The sequence below is a fragment of the Danaus plexippus genome, chromosome 8 (assembly GCF_018135715.1).
Source record: "Danaus plexippus chromosome 8, MEX_DaPlex, whole genome shotgun sequence".
Lineage (NCBI taxonomy): Eukaryota > Metazoa > Arthropoda > Insecta > Lepidoptera > Nymphalidae > Danaus > Danaus plexippus.
The window spans coordinates 5,116,769-5,139,144 of NC_083542.1; the positions used below are offsets into that span (position 1 = coordinate 5,116,769).

The 22,376-nt window shown below is 30.1% G+C and overlaps 5 protein-coding genes across 8 annotated transcripts; 4 read left to right on the plus strand and 1 right to left on the minus strand.

The window, feature by feature from the left end:
• The first annotated feature begins 158 nt into the window (after window positions 1–158).
• LOC116775857 (DNA-directed RNA polymerase I subunit RPA43) lies at window positions 159–1,698 on the plus strand. The gene is made up of 4 exons (XM_032668859.2): window positions 159–447; window positions 558–749; window positions 918–1,070; window positions 1,283–1,698. Exons 1-4 carry the CDS (start codon window positions 269–271, stop codon window positions 1,593–1,595), a joined length of 837 nt encoding a protein of 278 aa, XP_032524750.1. The 5' UTR covers window positions 159–268; the 3' UTR covers window positions 1,596–1,698.
• A 1,284-nt stretch (window positions 1,699–2,982) lies between these two features.
• LOC116773865 (dual specificity mitogen-activated protein kinase kinase 4-like) lies at window positions 2,983–7,273 on the plus strand. Of its 2 annotated transcripts, none has more exons than XM_032666408.2 (8): window positions 2,983–3,253; window positions 3,341–3,533; window positions 4,120–4,272; window positions 4,528–4,672; window positions 4,811–4,980; window positions 5,131–5,260; window positions 5,587–5,807; window positions 6,256–7,273. In XM_032666408.2, the coding sequence occupies exons 1-8, from the start codon at window positions 3,220–3,222 to the stop codon at window positions 6,437–6,439; spliced, it is 1,230 nt and encodes a 409-aa protein (XP_032522299.1). In that variant the 5' UTR covers window positions 2,983–3,219; the 3' UTR covers window positions 6,440–7,273. The 2 variants fall into 2 exon arrangements, with proteins under 2 accessions (XP_032522299.1, XP_061377404.1); XM_061521420.1 differs by having other exon boundaries at window positions 2,999–3,083.
• On the minus strand, window positions 7,271–8,219 carry LOC116773906 (transmembrane protein 186-like). The gene is made up of 2 exons (XM_061521421.1): window positions 7,734–8,219; window positions 7,271–7,662 (listed from the first exon to the last, which is right to left on the minus strand). Exons 1-2 carry the CDS (start codon window positions 8,002–8,004, stop codon window positions 7,367–7,369), a joined length of 567 nt encoding a protein of 188 aa, XP_061377405.1. The 5' UTR covers window positions 8,005–8,219; the 3' UTR covers window positions 7,271–7,366.
• Window positions 8,220–8,755: 536 nt separating this feature from the next.
• Window positions 8,756–11,490, plus strand: LOC116771411 (transducin beta-like protein 3). The gene is made up of 2 exons (XM_032663263.2): window positions 8,756–8,956; window positions 9,113–11,490. The coding sequence occupies exons 1-2, from the start codon at window positions 8,937–8,939 to the stop codon at window positions 11,472–11,474; spliced, it is 2,382 nt and encodes a 793-aa protein (XP_032519154.2). The 5' UTR covers window positions 8,756–8,936; the 3' UTR covers window positions 11,475–11,490.
• Window positions 11,491–11,655: 165 nt separating this feature from the next.
• On the plus strand, window positions 11,656–22,335 carry LOC116771448 (pH-sensitive chloride channel 2-like). Of its 3 annotated transcripts, none has more exons than XM_032663301.2 (8): window positions 11,656–11,855; window positions 19,122–19,314; window positions 19,397–19,709; window positions 19,874–20,029; window positions 20,117–20,272; window positions 20,463–20,628; window positions 20,937–21,135; window positions 21,568–22,335. In XM_032663301.2, the coding sequence occupies exons 1-8, from the start codon at window positions 11,788–11,790 to the stop codon at window positions 21,796–21,798; spliced, it is 1,482 nt and encodes a 493-aa protein (XP_032519192.1). In that variant the 5' UTR covers window positions 11,656–11,787; the 3' UTR covers window positions 21,799–22,335. The 3 variants fall into 3 exon arrangements, with proteins under 3 accessions (XP_032519192.1, XP_032519185.1, XP_032519199.1); XM_032663294.2 differs by having other exon boundaries at window positions 11,657–11,855; window positions 19,874–20,035; XM_032663308.2 differs by lacking the exon at window positions 11,656–11,855 and adding an exon at window positions 18,899–19,043 and having other exon boundaries at window positions 19,874–20,035.
• The last annotated feature ends 41 nt before the right edge of the window (window positions 22,336–22,376 follow it).

The window sequence follows — 22,376 nt, forward strand, 5'->3', positions numbered from 1 at the left end:
TATTAGATTTAACAAAACATTAATGATTTATATTTAAACCTCATTACAGTGAGATTTCCTGAAAAACAAAAGGCACTAAAAGTATAGATATTGGTGCAAGTGAATATTTTAAGAAAAAAAAATTGACATTTGACAGTAATTAATTAAAAGCAAGTGTCAGAAAAACAAACTTATATTTAGATACCAAATATAAATAATCAAAACATGCGAATTTTTGTTGTTTTATTCATTTACGTTTATAAAATTCATGCTTAAATAATAAGTTGAGATGTCTACTATAATTAAATTTGAATTGAAGGAGCTCCGAGAGTTAGCAAATGACAAAAAATCTTGTGTTATTGAAAAAAAGGTTATCCAAAATTTAGCGTTACAGCCATGGTGTCTTGGTAACTTAAAGGACTCCATTAAAAACTTGTTAGATTATAAAATAGGCAAATTTGACAAAGAGTAAGTATATGAACTAGTATTGTTAAATTTAAATAACTTTAATTAGAAACACGTTAGGATTCTTTCAATCGTAGACTTATACGTTTTTATTCATTCAAAACATATTACAGATTCAATGGAATTCTCATAAGCTACAAAAATCTACGAATACTACAAAACATAGGTGCGATCCGTAATGACAATGCTGATATACATTTTCAAGTTCAAGCAGACTACTTCCTGTTTCGTCCTTATGTGGGAGCAACTTTAAAGGGAGTTGTTAATAAAAAGAGTGCAACACATCTTGCAATTCTGGTACATAGGTAACAGTATACATTGTTTATTTGGTTGTAACTTTTTATGAATTAAAACTGTATTATTATAAAAAAAAACCTATATATATAAATTTATTAGTATCAGTTAATTAAAATATGGAAAAAAAACTAATTTATGTATATACAAAAAGCTTTAAGTGTAAATTTGTATTTCAGGGTTTTTAATGTAGTTATTCCGCGACCAACCGAGGAACCTGGCAATTATTGGAGTGGATCTAACATTGAGGAGGGACAAGAAGTAGTGTTCCAGATTGTTGTTTTGGATCTATATGGAGCTTTACCTTATATCAGGGGAAAGCTAGACGAGCAGTAAGACAATATATATTATAGTGAAAAATTAGTTTTTACATTTAACTACCACAAACATCTGTGTTGTTGCAAATAGCAACAATGTTGTAGGTTTAATATTGAGAGAAAACATCTTTTTATAAATTTAAAAAAAAAAACAACATTTTCAGTTACCGTTATATGTAAGATGAAATGTTTAATAATACAAATATAATATTTTACATACTCTTCAGGTGGCTAAAAGTACTACAAGATGGTGATGACGAAATAGAAATTAAAAGAACAAAACCGCTGAACATATCTTATGTTGATTTTGACAAGACGAAACCAAAGTATGCAAATGAAAAATCACTAAACTCGTCGGAAACTAATACAGCCGAAAACAGCCACAGTAATGACAAAACTGAAAATAATGTTAAGCAAGATAACAACATAACAGAAAAAATTAAAAATAAAAGAAGAAGCAAGATAAATGACCTCGAAGAACAATATTCAGAGGACTCTGCCAATAAACCCAAGAAACGCAAAAAAGATAAACAAGAATAACCATGCTAACTTACTAGATGTATCTATATAAGTTTACGACTATTTTCCTAAGAATAATGTATATTATATTATTTGCAATATTAAAGGACCTTTTTAAATATTGTGTAGACTGGTTTTGATGTACCTTTTTTTATTACAATAAATCACTCCCAGCCAATACAATTGTATTGCCGCAAAAGCCTGAAGATTATTATCCAAATAAGTGTTGTTATTTTTTGATTATTTTTAATTATAGATGGAATCGAATCAGTTACCAAAAAAGGGTTTTCTTTGACTTCATGAGAGCATGAGACATGTTTAATTTACTTTTTAGGTTTTCAGTTTCCGTCATTTCATCTTAAGAATAAACAAAAAATCATAGAAAAGGCGAGTTAGTATCGATCTCATATTGCACATTTTACAATTAAAATAGTTTCAAACAATGGGCGGTCAGTTAAATAACCGCTGATTATATATATTTATTTTTCTCTAATATAATAGTGATAAGGACTGGTTTTTATCTAATTTAATATTTTTGCTGTAAACAATCTCAAATATTACATTGGTTGACTTTATCATACAGTAAAATCACAATAAATTCATTTAAGCACATCTTCGGATGAAACTTTCAATTTCGCCTTATACGTTGCTTATGTTTAATCAACTGTCATCATCAATCATTCCCCTCGGTCATGAAGATATTTTAAGATGTATTTCTCGATCATAATCACATGTTTCCTTTTTTCCATTCATGGTTTCGCATTCAATCAGCAAAAGAGAAACATTTAAAAATTTTCTTTAAGTTAATTCTACTTTCACGTTCCTCTTATCAAACACAACACTTTCGTAAATTTCGTAAATGACTTCTATCATTGAAATATCGTTTCATGTTCTTCATTGCTAATTACGATTTTTGAAACTCCTTTTAATCTAATTTTAGGAAACGTTTTCTTTCAATACTTCTACTATAGCCTCATTCATTTGAACATGCAGACTACCTTAAAATATGATAAATTATTATTTTCTAATAATACATAATAGTATCATAGGATATTATTATATGTTTTTTTATTCTATTATTTATTCTTTTCAATCCTCACCGGAAGGAGTGAGCGGTTCATTGTAGAAAACTAAAAAGTACCCCTACATAAAAAAATATGTATGCAAAATTTTTTTTATGTTTAGGTTTAAAATGTTAAATGCATAAATAAGCTATCATAGTAATTATTATTTAAACAAATATAATTTTTATAAATTTAAATTTTAGTAGTAGGTTGTGTATATTATTTAAGACATGTGTAAAAATTCCTTTTAAGTTTTATTAGATATATTTTACGGGAAATTAAATTAAGTACTCCAAATAACAGACGTTAATATTTTTAATTATCATGTGGTAGCATTGATGTAGCAGCAACTTGTCAAACTCCGTCGTAGAACGGTGTACAACAGTCAACAGAGTGATTTTAGTAATGTCGTAAACCTTTGGCATCTACGATGCATTATTTAAACGTAAGCATTTATTGTTTCTTGTTATGAAAACACAGTTATAATATTTAATTGTTATCTTCCAATGGAGAATTTGGCCCTTAATACTTAATAAGAACACTGGAACTATTGCTGATTACTTGGCTTTAAATCGTTAAAAATGTCGAAGAATGGCGAAGTGTCGTCAAATCAAGGTAAAAGCGAAACAAAGTCAAAACATTGCGTTTATTTCATATTAATATTATTTTTGAGCCGGACTAAGTAATTTGTTACACTCGCAGGTCCCAGCAGGCCTAGTATGCCGAAACCAGATCTGAATTTGTTCAGTACAGATAAACGTAAAGTATTAAACCTTCAATTAGGAGGTTCATCAAGTGAAAGCGCCGCATTTATGCCTTTTTCCCCGAATGCATCAGCTCAAAAAACTCGACTACCATCTAGAACTATCCGAGATGTTTTGCCAGAAAACCCAAGGTAATAACAATGTTTATCCAATGCATGTTCAACTAATATGTTTAGTTATTTTGGGATCTCAATCATTGAATCTCCGTTTACATAGAAAAGAAGAAAATATTGAATATTTAATGTTAAAGCATTCATACATAATAATTATGGGTGGTATACAAAACTATGGGACTTAATACATTACACAAATTCTTGTTTTGACATTTTGTGATGTGTGAATAACCTTGAGGTCTTTAAAAAAAATTCTTAAGAGTCTTAAATTAGTAATATAATTTAGGTATCATGTGATATAATATATTGGGTGGTATGTGTGTTTTTTGATGACATATTAGTTTTAACTGATATTTAATTTTTCAAAGTTTCTCTGTATGAACTCCTTAAATAAGGAAGTCCTGTTAAATGAGTGTGGCAGTTTAGAAAATTTGTTATGACAATATACTCATATTGTCAGAGAAGACAGATTAATAACATTGGAAATTCTGTTTTGCACATTGTACCAAAATATTTATGTAAAACTTTATTTTGTAATAGGAAAATAAATTTCAAATGTGCTAGTTAAAAAGGTGAATCACAAATTGTTTTATTCCTTTGATAGGGATCGATGTCGCATCTATCCTTCAATGCAATCATCGGGAAAATTGCAATTATCAGCAACGGAGGTGTATGATTTTACATCTGACGACTTACAAGACCTCGGTGAAATAGGAAGAGGTGCATTTGGAGCGGTCAACAAAATGGTCCATAGAAAGTAAGGTTATCTATTTTGTTATAATATGTTACTATAATCACAATAAATATGCACTATATGATTTTTGATGAGCTTTTCAATGATAGTGACATCAATATGTACATGTCTATAAGCTTACTGGCAAATACAGACTTAATAGAATATCACTAAAAATTACCCTAAAATAGGTAAAAGTGTGCCTATTATGTCAACTTACATTATTCTAAAATATATCATAACAAGATTAAACATATAAATAACATTAAAAACTTACAGGAGCAACAGAGTTATGGCAGTAAAACGTATAAGATCCACTGTTGATGAGAAGGAGCAGAAACAGTTGTTGATGGATCTTGAAGTTGTCATGAAAAGTAACGACTGCCCATACATTGTACAGTTTTATGGGGCTTTGTTTAAAGAAGTAAGTGTGTTATTTACATCTAAAATAGAACAAAATTATATACTATAGTAAAAAACAAATTGGTCGCAAAAGATTGTCCTAACTTTATTATATGCTTGACATTTTACTTTAAATTTCTTAATGGTTTTATTATTTCAGGGTGACTGTTGGATATGTATGGAATTAATGGATACCTCATTAGATAAATTCTATAAGTTCATCTGTGAAAGGATGCAGACTCGAATACCTGAAAATATTATTGCTAAAATAACACTAGCGACTGTTAAAGCTTTAAATTATTTAAAAGAAAAACTTAAAATAATTCACAGGTAATTATTTTATATGTGTCCTTATTGTTTATATTATGCGGAAAACTCGAAAATTAATTATCCAACATAGCAAAACAGCTTATGTCCTGTTGATGAAAAATAAAATGCAAAAATATATGTAACATTTAAATTTTTTTATTTTTTTACCAGGGATGTCAAGCCATCTAATATACTTCTAGATCGCAGAGGGAACATAAAGTTATGCGACTTTGGTATTTCAGGAAAATTAGTTGATTCTATAGCTCGTACACGGGATGCAGGTTGTAGACCTTATATGGCGGTAAGAAAATTATATTGTTTTTTATAACTTAAATTACCCCAGTGTATTTCATACTTTAAATTAACAAAAATACAATTATTGAAGCTGTTTGAATATGTAGCTTTTAAATTATTATGGAATTGTAATAGTAAATAAACCTATGTTAAATTCCTACTAAGCGTTTGGTGCTAATTGGGAAGATGGAATGACAAGACCTAATGTAATGAAGTGATCTACCTGCCTTTCGCCTGACGTCGTATTTTATTTTTATTTGGCAATACCAACCAAGTGTAGTACACAAGAAGAATTAAAATATATAGAAACCTGAATTTGTAAATAATTTTCAGCCTGAACGGATTGACCCCGGCCGAGCAAGAGGATATGATGTTAGATCAGATGTATGGTCACTAGGTATCACACTGATGGAGGTAGCAACAGGATCCTTTCCTTACCCTCGCTGGGGCTCAGTGTTTGAACAGTTACAGCAAGTTGTTCAGGGAGACCCTCCTCGCCTTACCAACAAAAATAATATATTTTCAAATGATTTTGTCAACTTTGTTAATACCTGGTGAGGATTGTTTTTTTTTTTTATAGAAAAATTCACATATATATTTTAAATAATAATTATTATCACAATAATGATTGGTTAAAGTTTTTTCCACTTTACATACAACATGACACATAGTATGTTGAAGACCTTGGCAAAAAAATATGTACAATTCTTTAATATCAAATATGTACTCCATTTGTATACAAGGAAAAATGTTATTAGGACTTGATCAAGTAGTCCAAAGTAGCACTTTTACCATTTTAACCATAGCAACAGATTCTTAATTCATGAAGTGTAAAATGTAAATTTTTCTTTGTCTCAAGATTTTTTCCAAAGCATTTCTTTTAAAAGTCAAGCATTGTAACTCCATCCATTAAACTATGCATTTTACATCACCAAAGGTTGTCAAAATGCGACATGAAAGTCAAAATGTAATTATTTTCTTAATTTTTTTTTTAAATTTTAGTTTAATAAAAGAAGAAACACAAAGGCCCAAATATAATAGGCTATTGGAGCATCCATTCATCAAGGGTATTGATCAGAGTAGAGTGGATGTTGCCGCATATGTATGTGAGATATTAGATGCTATGGAACGTAACGGAGTTAGTCCGTTCACCACGGACCAGCCAGCACAGGCTTGGATAGACTAACCGGTTTCCTGAAGAAGAATCAAAGAATTTTTCAACTTGTCATTTATTATACTCACTATAATGCATCATATTTATTATCCCATTTAATTTAATTTAAAAAGTATATATGTAATTATAAAATTAGCTTGCCTTTGAAATGATATCCTGAACACTATTAGAGAAGCAAAGTTCAAATCTTGTATATTTTACACTATTTGAATTGTAGTTTTAAAAATTAACATTGTTAGGTCAAGTAGAAAAATTCTTCTATTATCTGCAATCTATTGAGCACTTTAAAAAATGTTACATGTTCATAGATTTCAGTCATCATTTTGTAGTTAACACTTTACTTCATAATACTAACTGGGTTCCCATTAATGGTAAGTTACTCAATAAATTATGGCATAATACACAAATTGTATTATTACGTATTATATAATTGAAGAGGTTGTAAATTAAAATTATTTTGAGAAAAAAATTATAATTGTGAATTAATGGATGTTTGTATATCTATTGTCTAGATTGTATGAGTGTAATTCAGATAAATAATATATTATTGGGGACCTAGTATATCCTTAGAGATTGTAAATTGTTCTAGTGTGTTTGAGAATGCTTGTAGGTAATTAACAGATCATATGTATAGGATGTAATTTTGTAACAAATTTGTATATACAGACAGATAATAACTATGTATAAGTAATTAATAACATAACAACCATTTTTATATATGGCAGCAGTTCACTTAAAGTCATTTGAAATTAATTTGAAGAAACACAATGCATATATGTCAAGGATCACCTAATTTGGCTCATTCTAATACAATTAAGATATAGAAGAATTAAAAAAACAATATGATTTTTTTTATTATTTATTTATTTCCCTAACTAATATACATTTTCTTTTTTTTCTATTTTTTCCCAGTCAAGATTAACTATGGAGGCTAAGTTTTTATTCTAAAACTTGACCCATCTTATGAGAATTTCTCACAATTCCAAACTTAACAAATAATTTATATTTTGTACCATCAGTGAGTTGTGGACTTAAATAAAATGCATCAGTAGTTTTAGGTGCTAAATCTAATAAAGGGACCCAGTCATCAACATTGACAATTTTGTCAATTCTCTTTCCAAAAAAATTTAAAGAAGATATTTTGATTTGTTTATTATCCTCACTGATATACAATTGACCAATAACATTATTAAATGGTAAAGTAAATAAAGATAGAACAGCAACTCCAGTCATGCCTGAAAGATAAAAAAAAACAAAAATATGGTAGCACAAATTATAGCTTAATAATTTATTACATCATCCACACCTGTATATGCAGCGGCATAAAAGGTGTTTCCAGGAATAACATTCATCATTTCCAATATTCCACAGCTAGGAACAACAATGCAAGACGCCAGCCCTTGATAAACTTTTAATCTGTTTACCATAGCCATGTATTTTATAAATGGAAATGAAAATACATTTTCAAATTCAGCTTTTTCTGGAGTATTGCCAGAAGTGCTTGCCGTTGTGTATTTTATATATTTTGTATTCGAGGGAAATATCCGCAAGCAACTACGAAGTTTTTTAAATAGCATATTTATAAAAGATATCTTGAGTAGAACTAAAGCTAAACTTTAAGGTTATTAATTTAATTATGTACTGTTAAAGCTCATAACACTTGCACATTTCAAAAGGTTTTTTTATTAATGTTATAACCATGTAAATAAAGATTTTTTTAAAGAAAATAAATGTATTTTTCCTATTCAAAAGAAAAAAGCCGATAGGTATACATTAGAATGACAGATTAGTGATTGAGTAATGGGTTTTCATTTTGTAGAGTGATATCGATGAAGTTGTAATTTCACTATCAAACAAAATTATGAAATAATATAAATTTTATCATATATGTCTACTTTGTAGTTATTGTTTAATTTGTAAAATAGGGTTTCTAAGTAGGTTGGAGATTGGGGTTATTCTTCTTTTAGTGAGGTTAATGTCTATTTAAATAAATGATAATTTTGAATTTATTCCGATTTTTATAGAAGCTGCTTATCATATATACATAACTTAAACTATATTTCATTCCTCACAAGGCAGACTATTATTTTAAAAGTCTTAAAATTTTGAAGAATTAGTTGCACAAAACGCCATTATGCTATTGTTTAAAATAAAGATACTGTCTATATTCTCTAAAGATATACATTGAAATTTCAATGAGCCAATTTTCATTACTTTGATCAGTGTGTAAGTTTAATATTGTTTGAGAAAAAAAAAAACTTGTCCCAATTATTTTATATATATTATAATTATTTATCTTTACTTAGTTATGAATATGACAGTAACAGTGACAGATGACAATCGGTAGGCATAGTTTGTTTTGGTGGACCCACGTGTATTTTTGAATTTTATATTTTTCTTGTTAAAAGTAACTAAAAAATATTGCTAAACCAAATAATTCTCCTAAATTTGGATATTAACAATTAAAACAAAAAAGGCTTTTTAATGTAAAAAATAACTGTAGTCAACAATGGCAAATCTTAAAGAATTGTAAGTACTCTTTGTAGATTTTCGTGACAGATATTATCATTGCAAAAAGGAAGGACCTAAATATAAATTATATTTGGAAGTGACATGTTTTTTATTGAATTTTATTGGTCATATTATTGTCTTTTATACATATTCCTTTAATCTTTATTATTTCAGGTATGAGAAGACAGCAGAATTAAAAGCATTTTACACAGGAGGACATATTCAATGGACAAATGATGGTGAACATTTTCTCTGCCAATGTGATGATGTTATTAAAGTTATTGATGTCAACACACTCAGTAATCCATTGACTATTGGAGATGCTACTGAGGATAAAGATGACAGTGACGTCATTTACACCTTCCAAATGTCGAAGGATAATGAGACTGTAGTTACAGCACATAAAAGTGGATTAATTAAAATATGGGATAGAAAAGAAGGGAGCCAGCTAAAAATGTGGAGATCTGGACATAAAGGTGCCATAGCAAAGTTAGCCTTTGATGCAAATGGAACAAATGTTGCTTCAGGCAGCACAGACGGAAATATAAAATTATGGGACATCACTCATAACACTTGTACGAGCAGCTTGAGGGGAGCTCTGGGAGTGTTTTCACTTGTCAAGTATCATTCGGATGATTCAAAACAGCTAATATTTGGTGCTGCAGATGACACTAAGATAAGATCCTGGAATTCTAAATCTGGTAAAGAGAGTGTTATATATTCAGGACATTTTAGTAAGGTCACAAGCTTAGAATTTACACCAGATGGTGACCATATGGTGAGTTCGGGAAGAGACAGAGTTCTTATACTGTGGAAACTTGGTGAAGGCAAAGCACTCAAAGTTCTACCAGTGTATGAATGTATAGAAACGCTCGCACTTCTGCCACCAAGTTTCAAAATTCCCAACTTTACTAAGAAAGTTGGCACAGAAGGTATATATGTTGCTTGTGCTGGTGAGAAAGGTATTGTTAAGGTTTGGAATGTACAAATGAGTCGTCTAATGTTTGAACAGACAAACAGTCTTGTATCACCAGCCAATGAAGACGGGGGTTTAGCGGTCACCCATTTGTTATTCAATGAAGCAAGGAATATGTTCTCCGTAGTCACCGCTGACCATAACATTATTATACATGACTTAGAGTCTTTTGGCTGTGTTAAACAATTAATTGGTTTCACGGATGAAGTATTGGATATTATTTTTGTTGGTAAAGATGAGTCGCATATAGTTGTTGCTACAAACAGTAAAGATTTAAAGTATTATGAGCTAGGAAGCATGGACTGTAAATTATTAAAGGGGCATACAGATATTGTTCTTGCATTGTCATGTTTTCCAACAAGGCCAGATTTATTTGTGTCCTCTGGTAAGGACAATACTGTCAGAATTTGGTTACAAATTGATTACAATGAAGTCAAGTGTATTGGTGTTGGTACAAGACATACTGCATCAGTGGGTTCTGTTTTCGCTTCTCAAACATCAGCGAATTTCTTTGCCTCTGTAAGCCAGGATAGCTGTTTAAAAATTTGGACTATACCTAAAGATTTTGACTCTACGGAAACAAAACTTAACTCAAGTCATACAGAATTAGCTCATAATATGGATATTAACTGTGTCTCCATATCTCCAAATGATAAAATAATAGCAACCGGTTCACAAGACAAAACGGCGAAGCTTTGGAGCGATGATTTATCATTGTTGGGTGTGCTGAAAGGGCACAGGAGAGGTATATGGTGCGTCAGGTTTTCTCCAGTCGATCAAGTAGTGCTGACGTCATCAGCAGACGCTACATTGAAATTATGGTCCATAGCAGATCTTAGTTGTCTCAAGACATTCGAAGGTCACGAAAGTTCAGTCTTGAAAGTAGATTTCCTTAGCAAAGGACAACAAATAATATCGAGTGGAGCGGACGGTCTTTTAAAACTTTGGACAATAAAGACATCGGAATGCAAAATGTCTTTAGATAATCACGAAGGTAAAGTGTGGTCCATGACAGTTAGCAAGAATGAATCGATCATAATAACAGGTGGCTCGGATTCTAAGCTAGTGACTTTGAAAGATGTGTCCGTTGAGAGGCGAGAAAAGTTAGCAAGAGAACGAGAGGAACTCATTCTACAAGAACAGGAGCTCATGAATTTATTGCACGACAAGAAATTAATAAAAGCCCTTAAACTAGCGTTGCGAATGGAGAGACCTAAGAATGTTCTAAAAATAATCAACGAAATTTTAAAATCCGGTCATGAAAAACTCTCTGAGACCCTCAAAGAAATTAATAACACACAGAAAGAAACTCTACTCAGATTCGCTGCCGAATGGAACACTAATAATAAGAATGCTCACGCAGCGCAGTACGTATTTTACATCTTAACACCAGAAATAATATCTGGTAGCCTCAAGGTGTCGTCGTTAGGAAGTTTCATAGAAGGCGCGCTGCCGTACACCGAGCGTCACTTTGAAAGATTAACGAACTTACTCCAGGACCTTAATTTCGTTACGTACACTGTAAATTGTATGCAACCACATTCTGTTAAAAATCAATAAAAAATATATTAAATACTGTAATTGTCTCCCTTAATCCTGTTTATATAATCCAAATGAAAGTCAACAGACTTATCTGTATGTAAACATCCCAGTGACGCACACACATACCTATGTACGTGGAGTCATCGAAACTTAAACTTGCGAATCATAATTTACACAGGCTGTATGTAAAAGCTCATAAACTGTACAAATTTCCGTCGCCCGCGCAGCCTTTGCACGGCTTTCCGTGAAAACTGCTAGATAATTAGCAGTAGTGGCGAATCGATTGCGCAAAGCAGACGTCGGAATACGTATTATGTAAACGTAATTCAAAATGAACATGAAAACTCTTTTGTATAGTGCGTTATTTATTATAATAAAAAGTGCCACAGGACAGAAGTCGTAAGTGGAATCTAATATGTTTTATCTCTATTGATTAATAATTTTATTAATATTTAATAGATTTTTTCATCGTAGAAAAGTGAAATCAAAATACTTTGTTGTATAATATGTTATTAAATTAAATTTTTACTTCTGGTAATTACTTAATTTATGTATTATATACACAATATTTTTTAATTCAAAAATATCTAGTAAAAATTTAAAATGCACCAGGCAACACTGTCATTCACATGTTTAATGATTCTGATGATTTCATATTTGTTTTCGAATTCTTATAAAAATACATATAATTTAAAAACTTTATTTTAAATGTTGTTGACATTTCAATCCTACAAATGTTAAAGGATCAAAACAATAGGTTGTAGAGTAGGTACGAGACATATTTGTACGTATGATGGCTATTGGATCGGTACGCAATATTCATTCATATTACAATTAATCATTAGACTTTAATTCGGACGTCGAAAATTTTTATTTCTATTCTAGTTATTTATATAACTCACCAAGAAAATAAATAACTTTAGTTTTTATTTTACGCCTAACATAAGTTTTATCCTTGTCCATTGATCGTCTTATATAATAATAAATGATAATATCTTTTAACTGTACGGAAATTGTAGACAATAACAGAGAAAATATTATAATTATGGCATGTTTATGTGTTTATCCTTTAAAAACTATTTTACTAAAGATTAGTCTGTTACCAGTATATAGAATATGTTACAACTGTTTATAATAAAAAATTCAAAAGTTAATGAAACAGACAATTTTTTATATTATTTTTAAGTTAATTTTGTGGAAAGTATTTAAAATAATATATATATATTGTTATCGCATAAACTTTAAACATTGAAAATAACAATTGCGTATTAATGGTGCCTTTATTTTATTTAAGTATAGACTATAAGAGAAGGTTTTTGTTCACTCACGAGCATGAAATTTAAAGTCCTCGTATTATAGTTTACATAATTTCCTTTACCTTAGCTTAATATGCGCAAAACTGTATTTATGCATATGTTAGTATGCACACAAGTCTTTATTGATCTTATTGTACTCATAATTAAGTGTGGTCACGATCTTAGCTTATTAACAAATCATAATTAGTGTTTCTTGGACGTTAAAATCAATATTGTCTGTTGTTCTAGCGTTATAATCATAATTCCTAAATATATTTACCACGAGACTACACAAATATTACAAATTAAAACTATAATTGGATAATTGCGACTATGTTCAACAAATATTGCCAGTTATTTTAATTAATACTTAAATGATACGAAAGATATTCAAGTAGAAAACTATTAGGCATAATAATTAAGTAGTAACATACATAACTTTATAATGTTTTAAACGAATTCTTTGTACACAAACTTGTCAAACAGATAATTACATTAGAAGTATAATTAATGTCTTAATTTTTATACATTTGTTAAAATTATACAATCTCAATTAGTTAATCGATTAGTGGTTTACATTACTACGTCTTTACGCTTTTAAAATTATATATGTGACTGAGGTATGGAGATATAAAAATGAATATAAAATTATTAAATAGATAAAAAATAAGTAAGCGATGCATGTATGTATATATAATATTTAACGAAGCTGCGTTTTTTTTAATTACTTAATAAATTGGCCATAGGTATTCCATATACAGCTTAGTTTAGAACAGATTTTTTATGCTATTACTAATAATACCTAACACTTCATTCATATTTTGCCCAAAAATATGAATAAAGTGTTAGGTTGAGGTTTATTTATATTTTGTACATCTTTTTAAAAGTTTATTCAAAAGTAGACTATAATTAATGAGACCGTTAATAAACCTTATCTGTGTTTAAGTTCAGTAATTTCTCAGAGATTATCAAAACTGTCATTACAAAAGGTTTCTCGCATTCTTGCCGGATATATTTCTAAGACGATGATGGTTATTGGTATTAAACGCTGAACTCTAGCAGATATCTTAAGTCCGCTTGTCGTTAGAAAACATTTCAAGTAGATTAATTTCAGACGTTAAATAAGGATTAAAGCCACACATACCAAAAAAATTATCTTTGTGAGAAATTAAGCTGTTAATTAGTGCAATAGACATCTTGATAACACATTTAAATGGTTCATAAACTGATATTGTCAAGTTTCTGTTTAATATGACGGAAAAATTCTTTTAACCACCAGCATGTTTGGCTATTTTGAAATATGTATTTGTTACGGAACAAGTACTGTGGCCTTATCCTCATTTTTCTTATTAATTTCTGAACGTAGGTAAAATAATTCAATTAATATTTCTTATTTATAAAAAATATCAATATGTAAATGTATGAAAGGTTCATAAACGTTTAATATCATTGTAATCGTAGCCTTAATTTCAATTACTATTCCCCTATATAATTTTTTTTATTCATATAAGAAACTGAACAATTAAAATTTCAATCTTAATTCGTAAAGAGATTAAAGCGTTGTAAGGAAATGCTAACACAGTTTGCTATAAATTTGTCTTTTTACAAAGCGCTTTTATGAATATATATGATAAATTATTCATTTATTTTCAAATTTTTCTTTACTTTAAGACGCTATTTTGATAATAGAATTCATTTGTGGTTATTAGATTTGTCATTTTGTGTACAAACTAAACTATTAATGCAGATTTTAGTCCATATATTAGGTACCAATTACAAAATGTACCACATGCAATCAGAGCCAATCAAATGCTTTATTGTCTAGTTTAATTCTTTCTGATTTTGCCTCCATTGAATGTATTCATATCTTTTCTTTTTTTGATTCCAGTGTACTCACAGATTTTCTGTCAAAATTTTCTGTCAGACGACTATATTATTAGGATGAGTGTATATAACAGTTGCAATCATATGCGCTCTAATTGAATTAGAACTAACAATAACACGAAGGTTTTATATCTTATTAGTAAATTTATACCGAAAAGAGAAAATAAGTTGAAAGTCATTTTAAATGATGTTTTTATTTGTTTATTTATATGATCTTTCTTTCAGTCTGATAAATCACATACGAGGTTGCAAGAACCACTTAAATGAAGTGTATTACAGCTAAATGCCTACAGTAGAGTACCTCACAAGCACTCATATATATTGTTATTATATGAGATCGGTACTCAGATATCAACTAGTATCATTATTATATTATTTTAGGATAAGTGCTTATATCAATAAACATAGATTAAATAATAATATACCATATTTCATTATACATACAACACAAATATACTTATATTAACTTATATAATAAATATGATAGCAAATTCTTTTGAATGTCATACTTAATAATGTATTAGAAAATTTACTTATAGCCGACCCTTCATTTTGTGAATTGTGGTTTCTGACTCACGTGAATACACACTTTTACCTTTGAAGATTTAAAGGACTGAAAAGGATTTGCATCCTTAGGACCTGAAACTAGTCAGCAAATAAGGCTAGAACTTAAAAGACTAAATCATTGTCACACCCTTTAACTATATTACCCATGAACATAGTTAAAGTACAACACATAATATTCTGAGACAAGCGTTTTCCTAAAAATTTTTTTTCAAAACTAAGTATAATCTATTATACAGAATACAATTAATTCATTCGCTCGCAAATAAAGTAAAATACTTTCTGAACTGTGATTTATAAAAACGTCTCAGGATTCGTCACGGTCCGTTAAACATCTGTGATGTTCTTTATCCGTTTCAAATTCCGTATTCTGTTAATGAATAGCCGGCAATGCGATCGAATGTCATTAATATGTCATTAGTATAACATTTAAGCTATGTTTATTTATAATCTATCAAGGAATAAACAAATATTCAAAGAATATATCTCGGTGTAAAAAAAAATCAGGAAATAATAGAAACAAAACATTTTCATTGGCAGTAAAAACAGAACTCATTAGTAAGTACGAGAACATCCGCTTTTTCAGCAACTACCTAATTCGAATTTGTAGTAAAGACAAGAAATTTGACCTTATTGATTGGTAACAATTTTTTTTTCAAGGTGTTAGAATGGCGAAGATAAACATTATTCATAATCTACTTATAATGAAATCTAGTTTTTACTGTGTGTTCCTGTTGACAAATTTTCTAATCAAAACATACACAAATATAAAAAAAATATAACGATTAAATATAGAATTAAGAGAGATGTTATCCATATGTCACCTCTTATTTGTCAATTTTCTTATAATATAAAATATTAATATTCCTCTAATTAAAACCATTTTTTTTCTTAATTTGTACTGCAGTCATTGCTTAAATTGTTTCATTGTCTTTCTTTGAAATTCCACACAAAAATGTGTTAGTTTGACACAACCGTTACTTAAACTTAGTACTTGCCTTTTACTATAAATCAGTACTTTAGAATCCTAGATCGCCTACAGTCAGTTAAATAAAAGTAATTACAGTACATCGTACTCAAGACAATACCAAGCAAGGTTTAGTTTACTTTGTCAAGCCGTATATTGATATTATTATAAGCAGAAAAATATAACGGACGAGAAAGATAAAATCGCCTAATTATAGAGTAAAACAAATGGAGGCATAAAACTGAATTTGAATCGATCAGTGGGAAAGGTTCGATAAATGTCGGCCTTCGACTGTCGGGTCGCTAAAGTATTGTCTAAAGTCGATCTTCTGTCACGTGATCGCGCCAGGGTCAAGCTATTGACACACTACTGCTCTGATAAAACAACACTAATCATATTTTTTACGATGTAGTTTGTTTTCGATTAAATTCATGAATACAGCGGGCCTTATTTTCTGTCGCTATAAATTCTATTCTTAATGACTTAACTTACCTCTTATGTTTATTAACAAGTTGTGTTAATAGCGAAACGTCATAACATAATGTCATTAAATCATATTTGTATTTTTTACTCAAGCAATACTTTGTGCAATATTGAAAAGAGACACGCATTAAATTTTTAAAGAATTTTTTTATATATTTTTTTATAATTACATTTATATGTAATATAAGTCACTAAGAGAACTATTAACAGTACTAATAATTAGTCCTTTGAAGTTGAGTTAAGCATTTAAATAGTCAGTAATCATCAACCTTAGTCAAACAAACATGGAATGTATTTAATGTAAAGACATTTGCAACCACCAAATTCAATTTCCTGAACCGACGACCTAGCGATTAAGGTAAAAGGCATCCGCATGTGTTTCGAATATAGAATAGCCCCTTCAAGTTACATGCGGGCTGTTACTTGTTCGTCAATAGAGACGTACGTATATATTTTATATAAACATAAACTTTACACAAAAAATCCATGTAAATTAATATAAATTATTAAGGTAAATAAATGTAATTTTAACGAAGGTATACACATGATGTTAGTATATATTAACAGGACACGTTTCCCATCCTGCGCACGCGCAACAACTCATATCTTTACGAAAACAATTAGGATTTTATAAGATTACCATTTTTATGTATATATTTAACGAAATCTTACTTGTTTAATTAATAACACTGGTACATAGTTTTAGTAACGAAACTTAACTAATATAATCTAACAAATAAATGTGAATTATATTTGATACATTAATAGACTAATATTAAATAAAATAACAAACATTAACTGGAATCAAACGATGCAATGATAAAAAATATGTATATCACGAAAAATATAAACCAGATATAACTACATACGCAACCTAATTCCAAATATAATTTTATTTAAAAATAATTTACAGCCTACCTCGATAACATTTTTTTTATATTTTAGTATTAAGCATGACGTGGAAAAGAGTAAATTTACTTTTTGAAGATAGATTATGAATAAACAGAGCATTATAAATTATTCACGCGAAAAATTTATAATTTCCGTTAAGAAAAAACTTACGAAAAAAATCATTGCGTGTACTTAAGTTTATGAAAAACGTTAACGATTTATGAATTATTTTTACGTGTTCATTAATTATTAACTACAACATTGTGCGCGGAATTGAGTCGTTGCTCGTTGCTATTCGGAGACCTTATTGAACAAGAAGGTTAATATTTTTAGTATTCATCTACTTATTGTTCGACCGCAATTTGCAACTTAAGTTGTCGTAGACTTAGAAAACTATTATAAGCATGATATTAATCACGACTCACACTACAATAAATATTTTTTTTTGAATATTTTTATAAAATTTTCTATAAGTAATAAACAAAGGGGAATAATTTAGTAACAAAATGAAATTGTTTGGTGCAGAATTCAGTCATCGGCTTACATGCGTTTGTATGATATGAGTCAAAAAGTACACTAGGAATTGTATTAATGGTTCATAATAATAATTTTAGACTCTTGTTTAGATTACGCACTCATTTACTGTATGCATACGATTTAAATAAGATAATATGATAACATCGTATCATTAACAATTACAGTAGTAGGTACTTGGATGTTATATTTTTATTTCACGTCGCCGGTACTTAATGAGAGAGATTGATGATACAACTTAATAAATAAAATCATAACCTGATGACGTTTTTTGGATCTGGCGAATTATAATGACGTCACATTCAATGATTGAAATTCCGTTTTATCTAACAACATTAACAGATAATGAAAAAATTGTATCGAATTTTATATTTTTGTCTCCTTAATGATTGAAGTTATAGATGTTTTGAACCAAAAGTCATACAGCCTTAAAACACTATACTTACATATGAATACTATGTTAAAGCGATTATTAAATAGTCCAACCCGTTTTATTCTTCGTTTCTAGAGCATTGTTTTATATCTTTATTCGGTACTTATGGCATACCTATGGTTTATATTCACACATATAACTGTACCTATTCTGTGTACACGTAACAAGCGGCTTAAAGATTAATCTTAGAGCAAATCTCGTTGATATCTCAGTAAATTGGTTCATAATGTTATCGGGTACATCAAATATTAGCTCTGCCGCTAACAGCTCCCAAGGCGACCTTGCAACATCATGTCTCCATATACCTTAAATAACGCTTTTGCTGTAAACACTAGCTATTGTATTTATATATGAAACACATTTATGTACCAATACCTGTTACAAAGATAGTACGTCAATATATATCACTGTAATATTGAGAGCGCAATATGTAACGTGCAATGACTTATACTCTATCATTTACAACATTGAATATATTAAGATACATTCGCTTGCGAGATGCTCTTGAATAGTTATGCATAAATGACAATGTATTTGTAAGTATAGGAGACAATTGTTGTTACATTTCATTTACAATACAATAATTATTAGGAAATTATGTTTTTTTTTTTCAGGCCAAATGCCCCACTGGATTGCCCGTCTTTGGAGAAGGGAGACATTTACACACAGTCCGAATTCCTATCGCGCTTGGCTAACGAATGCCGCTACGATAGACTGCTTCTACCAACCTACAAGACCGGTGAAGTTGTTTATGTTCATGCCAGCGCATACGTCTACTTTATACAACCAGCTGAAGCACACGACTTGGTAGGTTTCATGGGACCTGTATTCTTGCTTTACATCTACACTATGCAGAAGATAATAAAACAGTCTGCTAATTTTTTTACAGAATTTCAAACTGCACTTCTTACTGCAATTGCGATGGACTGACGCGAGACTCGCCTATTCGTTGTATTCGCCAGAACGACAGAAAATTATAGGTGAAAGTGACCTTCGCCAGAGAATATGGGTACCGCATCTGTACATGTCCAATGAACAATCCTCCAGTCTCATGGGGACTGATAGCAAAGACGTGCTCATTTCCATAGCACCAGATGGCGAAGTCTTGTTCAGCCGACGGATGCAAGCGGTGCTGTATTGTTGGATGAACCTTCAAAAATTCCCGTTTGACGACCAAAGATGTTCGATGAATTTAGAAAGTTGTAAGCTGAATTTTAATTTTTACATTGAACAGTGACGTCATGTGTTAGGATCTTTGCACTTTGTTACAAGTAGAGATTAAGCACGTGTTTGAACCTTTGTCACGTATATTTACAAAGAATTTCAATCAGACATATCTAATGTTAAAATATTTTATCGTTTCCAGGGAAATACAACGCTTCAATCTTGCGTCTTATGTGGGAGAAGGATAATCCCGTCCGTCTTTCTAGCGAATTGCATCTCACTGAATATTCGCTCCTTGATTATTGGACAAATGAATCAGTAGTTCGAGGCGATATAGTTAATATGAGGCAGGGGGGAGGTAGATGTAATGTCGTTTGTGTTTGTCCGTCTTAATTAATTTATTTCATAATTATTTTGTAATAACAACAATGAATTAAAATTTCAGCTGGAAATTACAGCGCGCTTAAATTCACGTTTAAGCTCGGTCGTGAAGTCGGTTACTACCTTATGGATTATTTCATACCATCTATGATGATAGTGGCCATGTCATGGGTTACATTTTGGTTGCAGGCTGATGCCTCCGCTCCAAGAATTACATTGGGTAAGATAACTAAATAACTTCATTGTAAATATTAAAAACAAAAAATCCAAATCAAAATCATTATGTTTAAAAGTATTTTAAACACAAGACACTTTTTATTGTTGTTGTTTTTCTAGGACGTATTTCAATATGCAAGACCACAAACACCTACGTATATAATATAGTATTTTAATATATTATTGTCTTTCAGGTACCAGCACTATGTTATCATTCATCACTCTGGCGTCATCACAAGCGAAGACGTTGCCGAAGGTCTCCTATATTAAGGCCAGTGAGATTTGGTTCTTGGGCTGTATTGGTTTCATCTTCTCGGCGCTGGTGGAATTCGCATTTGTTAATACTATTTGGCGAAGAAAGTAAGTTTAAAAGGCTTTTCATTACTCAACTACCATCTATTTGAAAATTCATGGCCGTTTTCTGAATAAAGTAAGTATGGAAATTGAGATGAAATTGAAATTAATTCTCGGTTTTGTTTATGATCTCACTTGACAAAGAATTGCTTACCTTTTTAAACATCCATAATCCTTATACTTTCGCAACTTTGTCACAGTATGTTTAAGATGACAGTTTGATTCCATTTTTATATATTATACAAAAATCTATTCGATTCAAAAATAAACTGTTCCAACTACCCACAAAACATTAAATAAACTTTTAATCGCAGGAAAGTGGTGAGTCTCAAGAAGGTTAACAGCAAGTATATCTTGAAGAGTACTCTGACACCTCGGCTGGCTCGTAAGGAGCTGCAGAAGGAAATGCAATCCTCTCCTCAGCTGAGCAAGTCTCGGTCATGTTCATCCCTACATCAAGATGCCTCCAGCGATCCCAACGGGCCCGGATACAACAACTATCTGACCGTACATGTAAGTTGTTTTTATTACATTGCTAAAGGAAATTCATTCTACCTACAGTTTATATTGAATTAGAAACAACGGCTTTTTCTATTCAACTTACCCATGTTATTTTTTTATTTAAAAACCACCATTGTACTAAGCAGTATTAAATAGAAAAAAATATTTTACAACTTTTTTTGATTTTAAGAGAGATTAATGAACAGCAATTTATATTTAAGTATTTAGATTATACTGATAATATATTCAACAAACGTTCAATATCTTTGATGATTTAGAAACAACTCCTAAAAAAGTGTATATCAAATATAATAATGAAGTGCTTTACTTTTTATTATTATGCATACTATCGAAAGGGATGAAGGTTCGTTTTCAGTGTACTCCTTACTTTATAATTAAGTGTGCCTGTTTGTATACATTATGAAAATCAAATAATATTTACAGAGCTTCCCATCAGCGTTGAACTTGCCAACGATAACGACACAGAGCTATGACGATCTAACTGGAGGTAGGGGCCGCCCCGGCAGCGAGGGGTCCGACGAGCCCAAACACACTTGGACACAGATGACCCCGCAGGAGATAGCCACGTGGATAGACAAGCGATCACGGGTCTTATTCCCGTTACTCTTTATCCTATTCAACATAATTTACTGGACCTTCGTCTATTGTCTATGATTCGTCTATTATCTCGTGCACTATGTGCAGGATATTAAGAATGTTCCTTTACGAATATTTAATCAGAACCATCGAGCTTATTAGGTTTTCTAAATGCAACCCGCAATTTTATACAATCTAGTGATTCACTGTCGACAAGAAAAACTTAATAGATGACATATATTGACAGTTTTTTTTTTAAACACTAAGTGACAGAAAGAAATAAATCTGTCACGTGTTTAAATACGTTAGGTTAAAATTGATTGTTAAAAAAAAAATCTGTCTATAAATAAGCTCCGTCGAGTGTGGTATAGTCATGTTATTGAAAATTTTATTTATATATTTAATTAATGCAAGTAAATTAAAAATAACATATTAATATATAAGAAAAAATATGTTAATGTTAAGAAAACTATAGAATGTAGTTAACAATAATATAATTTATTTAATTAATATAATGTACATACACTAAATGTATAGTAGTCACTAGATATATGTTTGGAGAGATTATTTGAAATTAAGTATCAAGAAACTATAACTTTTACTGTTAATTACACTATTCAATTAAAAATCTTCTATTCATTACAAGAACCCTTAAA